The 9,716-nt window shown below is 47.9% G+C and overlaps 1 protein-coding gene across 1 annotated transcript; it reads left to right on the forward strand.

The window, feature by feature from the left end:
* The first annotated feature begins 404 nt into the window (after positions 1 to 404).
* On the forward strand, positions 405 to 4,473 carry LOC137561864 (mucin-2-like). The gene is made up of 2 exons (XM_068273217.1): positions 405 to 465; positions 2,201 to 4,473. Exons 1-2 carry the CDS (start codon positions 405 to 407, stop codon positions 4,471 to 4,473), a joined length of 2,334 nt encoding a protein of 777 aa, XP_068129318.1.
* The last annotated feature ends 5,243 nt before the right edge of the window (positions 4,474 to 9,716 follow it).

A 9,716-nucleotide genomic window follows, 5' to 3' on the forward strand; every position in this document is an offset into this window, starting at 1 on the left:
GAAATGCAGATGTCGTGTTATAGCAAATAAATCTATTCTCTTACAAATTGATCTGGTTCTAGACTTTATTCTTGCCCTTCTGCGCCTTTGAATCACTCTCAGCTGATACATAACCACTTCAAATGGCTCCATCTTCTCTGTCAGCAATGATCTGACAGGAATAACGACAGAGCAGTGAAGGAGATAACTAATCCTAAATGTAATGCTAAACCACGCCCACTTTCTTTTTCATGAATTGCACTTTATTCCGTTTTAGCGAATCGTTACCGAATCGTTACCGAATGTTCGCTAACAGCTGTAGATAACTTTGATGAATCCTGAAATGAAGTTAACAAATTCGGTATTTTACCAAACTGTTGTCAACAAATTTGCTAAGTGTTGATGAATCGAGGCCAAAGACAGCCATGGGAGAGGGTAAGAGACAGGTAAGAGGCAAAGACAACCATAGAGGAGAGCAAGAGGCAGGTAAGAGGCAGAGACAGCCAGAGAGGACAACAAGAGACAGGAAGTGACAGGCAGAGACAGTCATAGAGGAGAGCAAGAGACATGTAAGTGACAAAGACAGCCATGGGAGAGAGAGAGACAGGTAAGGCAAAAAGCAAACAAACAAAAGAAGCTTCCATAACTGAATGTTTCAAATATGAAGTGACCAAATAATAAATCTATACAATATAATGAACAAACTAGAGAACATTTCTATCTAAGAACTGGTCACTAAGGAGTGTTCAATTAATCTTTATTAATGGGCTCGTATAAGCCAAATGAAGTAAAAAAAAAAAAAAAAAAAACACGCACTAATAAATAACCTAACTGGTGTAAGTAATATATAGGCAATAAAGTGACGCACAGCAAGGGATGATGGGTGAAGGGGCGGACGGGCCGGCAGGTGGGAGTGAGTGGGTGGGCGAGTGCGTTGCGCATGCACAACAGCCGCGCGCGGTGGAAATGTGAGTGCGCGGCGGGCGCATGCTCAGTGACAGACCTAGCCCGTTTTTAAATGGGCTTAGGTCCCCTAGTATATTATAATACAGTAAAATCTGGTTATAGCAAATGCTGACAAAGTAAACCTCGGCATACATTAAACTCAGTCCTCAGGTCCCAGCAAATGCATCTGTATGAATATACAATGTATGACCAATTCTGATATAGTAAACTTCTGATATAGTAAACTATTTTCCTGGTCCCTTGGAGGTTACTATAAAGGGATTCTACTGTTATAAGATCAGCCAATGAATGGGAATAAGAGTCTATGGATTTGGCCTCCTACACAGGTACTGTAGGTGACAGGTCAGATAAGTCATTGAGTCATAGACAAACAAGACAGTGGGGAACAGACAAAGGAGTATGTGGCAATGTTCAGAATAGCTTTATTTAGAATTCAGCTCTCATGTAACAAAGCACAGTAAAAATAAGAGTTTACCACAATCCAAGGCACAGTTCCACCCGCAGGTAGAATTAGGAACTACTAGTTAAATAGTCAACCCAAAACTGTACTAGCCTAGAATTATATGCTACAACAAACATTTGAAATTCTTTCATAGAATCATACTGTTTTAAATGTGGTTTCCTACCTTTGGTACTCTTCTGCCTCTTTCCTCTTAAAGATAACCTGTAACTTCAAAAAGTGCCCCTGGGGGATACTTACCTTGGGAGCAGTAAGCCTCTGGATCCTATTAAGACTTCTCTGTCCTCCTCAGTCCCACGGTTGCAGCTCTAGAGGTCCATGAACGGCAGGCATGTAAATATGTACCTTCCTGGCTCCACGCAGGCGCAGTAGCGGCTCTCGGCTCGGGATCAGGTGGAAATCAGGTCCGCTCTACTGCACAGGCACAAGTCGCCTATGCAGCAGAGCGAACCCAATAATGCTTGTCTATTTCCACCTTAGCCCATCAGGGAGGCACTACTGCGTCTGCGCTGGAGCTGGGGAAGGTAAATATTGCAGGCGAATGCGCCTGCGCCACAGCATGACAACTTGTCGGCCCTGGTATCGGGGGGTACGGCGCTGCCACCATTGGACAGAGGAAGATGGTAGAAGTCTTGATAGGATCCAGAGGTGTACTCCTCCCGAGGAAAGTACCCCGGCCCTCAGGGGCACTTTTTTATGTTACAGAGTCTCTTTAAGCCTAAGCTATATTTTACCAGTCCCCATATGTCATTTCTCAACTCTTACATTTTAACTCTGTTCCTTTTTGTTACATAGGGTTGCAAAATCCACCATGTGTTAATGAGCAGTGCCAATGGTCTCCCTGGATCGATGTCTCACGCCTTCTAGCAGAGGAGGCAAATGGAGATTTCACGGTATATGAGATAGCCAACTCCAAAATGCAAAGTGCCTGTTATCATCCTCGTGACGTTAAGTGCCGAACTGTTACTCTACTTTCTATAATCAAGAATGAGGTCCCGTGTGATGGATCAGTTGGGCAAAGTTGCTTGAACGTTGGGCCTCTGCCAATTATTTGTAACAGCTTTGAGGTCACCCTGAAATGTTGTGGCTCCTCATCATGTGGCATTGCAAGGACACCATCAACAGCTGGTAGTGCTGTTGTCACAAGCTCAAAATCGTCTGGAACGTTTACTCCTTCTAAAGAAATTGCAACATCTCCCGGGCTGATTGCAAGTTTTGTTGCCAGTCCTGCTGCTGTCTCAACCTCACAACCCACCACAAGCCTCATGAAGCCTTCTACTGCCAAAGACATGACCATTTCAGAACCGACAGCAAAAGAGGCTACTGCCAATAGCAACAACACCAGACCACCAGAATCCACCACATCCATGGGGACACCCACAAAAAATACAGCAGAACTGAAAAACAGTAGTGATGCTACCTCAGCTCAAGAATCCCCTGCAACAAAATCTACAACTGCTAACAAAATGACTACAACAGGATCTGCAAGCTCAGGCTCAAAAGACAATACATCCACACCAGCTGCACATGCTAATGAAGTTACAATGCTTCCAAACTCTGGAGATAACGGAGTTTCTAGTACAACATTAAAAACCACCACAACCCCTGTCACACCTACTACTGCGAAAGAAAGCACAACAGTTCCAGGATCGGCAGTTACTGATTCCAAAGCCAGCCACACTGCTATGACAAACACCGAGCCCACTAAGAGCACTAGCAAAGAAACAGCAATAACTCCAAAAACTGCAGAATCTACAGGCGGTAGCACAGCTATCAAGAATACAGAGTCCACCAAAACCACTATGACACCACCAACAACTCTAGAACAGACAAAATCAGCATCTGCATCTAACAGCACTGCTGTCACAAATGCAGAATCCATGACAACTACGGTGGCACCTGCTACTGGCAGAGAAACTAAAACAGCTCCAGAACTTAAAATGGCAGAATCTCCAGCTAGCACCACTGCTGTCACAAACTCAGAATCTATGACAACCACTGTAACACCTACTACTGCCAGAAAAACTACATCAACACCAGAACTGGCAATAGAAGAATCTGCAACTAACACTGCTGCTGTCACAAACTCAGAATCCATGACAACCACTGTGACACTTACTACTGGCAGAGAAACTACAACAGCTCTGGAAATGGCGATGGCAACACCTGCAGCAAGCAGCATGGCTGTCACAAATTCAGAATCCATAACAACCAATGTAACACCTACCACTCCTAAAATAATCACAACAACTCCACAACCAATACCAGCAGAATTTAAAGGTAGCAACACTGCTGTCTCAAACTCAAACGCCATGACAACCCTTGTGACACCTACTACTGCCAGAGAAACTCCCACAACTCCAGAATCATCAATGGCAGAATCTACAGCTAGCACCACTGCTGTCACAAACTTAGAAGAATCCATGGCAACCACTGTAACACCTACTACTGCCATAGCAACTACAGCAGCCCCAGAACTGGCAATAGAAGAATCTGCAGCTAGCATAACTGTGATCACAAACTCAGACACCATGACAACCACCGTGACACCTACCACTACCAAACACAGCACAATGACACCCGAACCAACGACAGAATCGACAGCCCATAACACTATCATCAATGCAGAATCCACCACAACCACTACAACACCCCCAAATTCTCAAGAAGTTACAATGACTCCAGGACCCACAACAACAGAATCTACAGCCAAGAACACTGAAACTACATCTGCAGCATCCACCACTTCCTCCATCATATCGGCTACAACTTCAGAAACTGCAGTAACTCCGGAACCAACAACGAGATCTACAGCCAACAACACTGTAACTGCATCTCCAGGATCCACCACTACCGCGATGATATCTACAACAACTACGGAAAATGCAATAACTCCAGAACTAACAACAGGATCTCCAACCGGTGGGGCTCCTAACTCGGCTTCAAACTTCACTACGACTATTTATAATACAACTGGCACCTTGGTGTGCAACAACCATACTAACACGTGTTTTAACATAACAAATAATGTTTTGGTGACCTCACAAGTGGTTATGGAACCAGTTTGATTATTGTTATTCCATGTGTGTATGTGTTCCTCCATGTGTTCCATGTGTGAGTCCCTCCCCGTCCTCCCGCAGTCTGCCGTTCAGCCACAATCAGCCCGGGAGGCGCGCACATGCATAGAAGACCACGACTGACACAATTGAGGCAGTTACTGGGGCTGATTGTGGCTGAACGGCAGTCCGCGAAAGGATGGCAATGATCTCACACATGCTTATGGGGCTGGAGGAAGCCCCAGGTTATTATTAATTCTTTCTTCTTATCCAGCTGGTTTCCATTAAAGAAAATCTGAAGCCTCCCCCCAAAAAATCTGTTTTTTACTTTAAAAACTTTTTTAACATAATTGCCCCACCTAAAACGCCGTATCCCAGCTACTGAAAACGTATTTAATCACCCCTAACTCCCTGGGCAAAAATCCACAACTTTCCTGGTCGTGGATTTTGCTGCCCGGGGAGGCAGAGCTTTGGGCTGTAGCTCTGCCTTCATTGGCATCAATCTGCACTGATCGCCGCCTCTTCCCCGCCCCGCTCAGTGAAGGAAGACTGAGAGGGGCGGGCAGAGGCGGCGATCCGCACTGATGGAGGCGTGTAGAGGCAGAGGTACAGCCTAAACCTCTGCTTCTATACGGAATCGCTCCCCGCAATGTGCCCCGGGGAGTTTGGGGTCATTAATTGAGTTTTCAGCTGCGGGGATGCAGCATTTTAGGTGGGGCAATTATGTTAAAGAGGTTTTTAAAGTAAAAATCTGATTTTTTGGAGACTTCAGTCTCTTTAAGTTCCTCTGGATCAACAGAGATATGTAAAGGTGCAGGCTAGTGTTAGTGTTATGATAGTGCCATACTTCTGGTTGAACTGAATGGATGAATATCTTTTTGTCAATGTAACAATGTAACTATGTCTTTGCCCAATTTAATGTCAGTATTTAAAAAATGGCTTTAAGTTCAATTTACCTACTTTGTCTAATTTGGTTTAGATATTTTCCTTATTATTCTATGTGGCTGACTTGCAAGATTGTTAATCATGTATTACTTATAAAATAAATTAATTAAATACATACATAATTCGGTAGCTGTATATTCGTGCCTTTTGTCTACTTGCTTAACTATGAGAATTAAAAATGTAAAGTGAACCTGAGACAAAGACAAAAATTACTACTTACCTTGGGCTTCTTCCAGCCCCTAAAGTCCTCATTTCACATCTTATCCCTTCCATGCTCCCACAATCAGCCTCAGGGAATTCTTAAACTGAGCCAGTTGGGGAGTACTGCGCATGTGCAGTCCAAGTTGCGTGCTTCCCACCCGGTTGAACTGTTGTGGCCATCTGCAGTTATCTAACACTGAACCTGTGCTTGTGCAAAACACCCCCATCCATGGGAGCATTAATAGGGAGTGCATGCACTTGGGACGGGAAAGGGACATGTACAGTGGCCTAAAGCCCAGCTTAACCCTCCTGGCGGTTTGCTAAAAATCCGCCAGGGGGCAGCAAATGCGATTTAAAAAAAATATATATATTTTTCATGTAGCGAGACAAAGTCTCGCTACATGATAGCCGCTGCTCAGCGGCATCCCCCCAGCCCCTCCGATCGCCGGAGACGATCGGAGATCAGGAGATCCCGTTCAAAGAACGGGATCTCCTGGAGGACTTCCCCCGTTGCCATGGCGATGGGGCGGGATGACATCACCGACGTCATCGACGTCGTGACGTCAAGGGGTACTCCGATCCACCCCACAGCGCTGCCTGGCACTGATTGGCCAGGCAGCGCACGGGGTTTGGGGGGGGGGGGGCGGCTGCGGCGCGAAGGATAGCGGCAGATCGGCGGGTAGCGGCGGCGATCGGGCACTGCACGCAGCTAGCAAAGTGCTAGCTGCGCGCAGCAAAAAAAAAATATGCAAATCGGCCCAGCGGGGCCTGAGCGGTGCCTCCCGGCGGCATAGCCCGTGCTCAGCACGGGCTTACCACCAGGGAGGTTAATCACAGACACCATTGGAGAATGGAAAGAACCAGACCAACAGGGAGGAAGCTCATGGACTACAGGGAGCTAGAGGAATCCCAGGTAAGTATAAAACCTAGTACTTTAAAGAGTGTGTAAAGTAGAGAGCAGGTGAGAGTGCTGGCACTGCAGTAAATATAGTTAGTGGGGAGAGGGAGAGGGCGATATAGATACAGGTGCCCGATGATCAGGCAACATCAGAAAGCATGCTCAGGCTGTGAGATGATCTAAGATTGAAGAAGGAATAAAAGAGCCGGCACTGCGGTCAGTTGCTTTTATTCTGTGTATTAAATATAACAATATGCTGCGACAAGTGCATACATCAATATAAATATCAGGCACATACTGGAGGTAACTGCAGATAGGTGCGGTGGGTGCAGGGGAAGGAAAGCCTTATAGCCGTTTCGTGCTGGTGCGCTTCTACGGAGGCAGTGCCGGTGCTTTTCTTCCTCCTTCAATCTCAGTACTTTAACCACTTCCCGACCGCCGTATATACAATTGGCGGCCGGGAAGTGGACGCCGCAAGGACCGCCGTATTGACAATTGGCGGCGGTCCTTGTATGGGCATGGGCGGAGCGATCGCGTCATCCGTGACGCGATCCTCCGCCTCCGCCTGGCGCCGCTCACCCGCCGCAACATCCCGCCGGCCATACGGAAGCGCCGGCGGGATGTTAACCCGACGATCGCCGCATACAAAGTGTATAATACACTTTGTAATGTTTACAAAGTGTATTATACAGGCTGCCTCCTGCCCTGGTGGTCCCAATGTCCGAGGGACCACCAGGGCAGGCTGCAGCCACCCTAGTCTGCACCAAGCACACTGATTTCCCCCCCCCCTGCCCCAGATCGCCCACAGCACCCATCAGACCCCCCCCTGCCCACCCCCCAGACCCCTGTTTGCACCCAATCACCCCCCTAATCACCCATCAATCACTCCCTGTCACTATTTGTCAACGCTATTTTTTTTATCCCCCCCTGCCCCCCGCTCCCTCCTGATCACCTCCCACCCCTCAGATTCTCCCCAGACCCCCCCCCATGTACTGTATGCATCTATCCCCCCTGATCACCTGTCAATCACCTGTCCATCACCTGTCAATCACCCCCTGTCACTGCAACCCATCAATCAGCCCCTAACCTGCCCCTTGCGGGCAATCTGATCACCCCCCCCACACCAATAGATCGCCCGCAGATCCGACATCAGATCACCTCCCAAATCCATTGTTTACATCTATTCTCTCCTCTAAACACCCACTAATTACCCATCAATCACCCATCAATCACCCCCTATCACCACCTGTCACTTTTACCTATCAGATCAGACCCTAATCTGCCCCTTGCGGGCACCCAATCACCCGCCCACACGCTCAGATTGCCCTCTGACCCCCCCTTATCAATTCACCAGTGCATTAATTACATCTGTTCTTCCCTGTAATAACCCACTGATCACCTGTCAATCACCTGCCAATCACCTATCACCCATCAATCACCCCCTGTCACCCCCTGTCACTGCCACCCATCAATCAGCCCCTAACCTGCCCCTTGCGGGCAATCTGATCACCCACCCACACCATTAAATCGCCCGCAGGTCCGACATCAGATCACCTCCCAAGTGCAGTGTTTACATCTGTTATCTTCTCTAAACACCCACTAATTACCCATCAATCACCCCCTATCACCAACCGTCACTGTTACCTATCAGATCAGACCCTAATCTGCCCCTTGCGGGCACCCAATCACCCGCCCACACGCTCAGATTGCCCTCAAACCCCCCCCCCCCCTTATAAATTCGCCAGTGCATTAATTACATCTGGCCTTCCCTGTAATAACCCACTGATCACCTGTCAATCACCTGCCAATCACCTATCACCCATCAATCACCCCCTGTCACTGCCACCCAACAATCAGCCCCTAACCTGCCCCTTGCGGGCAAACTGATCACCCACCCACACCAATAGATCGCCCGCAGATCCGACATCAGATCACCACCCAAGCGCAGTGTTTCCATCTATTCTCTCCTCTAAACACCCACTAATTACCCATCAATCACCGATCAATCACCCCCTATCACCACCTGTCACTGTTACCCATCAGATCAGACCCTAATCTGCCCCTTGCGGGCACCCAGTCGCCCGCCTACACGCTCAGATTGCCCTCAGACCCCCCCTTATCAATTCGCCAGTGCAATATTTACATCTGTTCTCCCCTGTAATAACCCACTGATTACCTGTCAATCACCTATCAATCACCCATCAATCACCCCCTGTCACTGCCACCCATCAATCACCCCCTGTCACTGCCGCCCATCAATCACCCGCTGTCACTGCCACCCATCAATCAGCCCCTAACCTGCCCCTTGCGGGCAATCTGATCACCCACCCACACCAATAGATCGCCCGCAGATCCGACGTCCAATCACCTCCCAAGTGCAGTGTTTACATCTGTTCTCTACCCTAAACACCCACTAATTACCCATCAATCACCCCCTGTCACTGCTACCTATCAGATTAGACCCCTATCTGCCCCTAGGGCACTCAATCACCCGCCCACACCCTCAGAATGCCCTCAGACCCCAGCCCTGATCACCTCGCCAGTGCATTGCTTGCATCTATTCCCCCCTCTAATCACACCTTGAGACACCCATCAATCACCTCCTGTCACCCCCTAGCACACCTACCCATCAGATCAGGCCCCAATTTGCCCCGTGTGGGCTCCTGATCACTCGGCCAAACCCTCAGATCCCCCTCAGACCCCCTTCCGATCACCTCCCCAGTGCATTGATTGCATCTATTTTCCCCTCTAACCACCCCCTGAGACACCCATCAATCACCTCCTGTCACCCCCCTAGCACTCCTATCCATCAGATCAGGCCCAATACAACCTGTCATCTAAAAGGCCACCCTGCTTATGACCGGTTCCACAAAATTCGCCCCCTCATAGACCACCTGTCATCAAAATTTGCAGATGCTTATACCCCTGAACAGTCATTTTGAGACATTTGGTTTCCAGACTACTCACGGTTTTGGGCCCGTAAAATGCCAGGGCGGTATAGGAACCCCACAAGTGACCCCATTTTAGAAAAAAAGACACCCCAAGGTATTCTGTTAGGTGTATGACGAGTTCATAGAAGATTTTTTTTTTTGTCAAAAGTTAGCGGAAATTGATTTTTATTGGTTTTTTTTCACAAAGTGTCATTTTTCACTAACTTGTGACAAAAATAAAATCTTCTATGAACTCGCCATACACCTAACGGAATACCTTG

The sequence above is a fragment of the Hyperolius riggenbachi genome, chromosome 3 (genome assembly GCF_040937935.1).
Source record: "Hyperolius riggenbachi isolate aHypRig1 chromosome 3, aHypRig1.pri, whole genome shotgun sequence".
NCBI lineage: Eukaryota > Metazoa > Chordata > Amphibia > Anura > Hyperoliidae > Hyperolius > Hyperolius riggenbachi.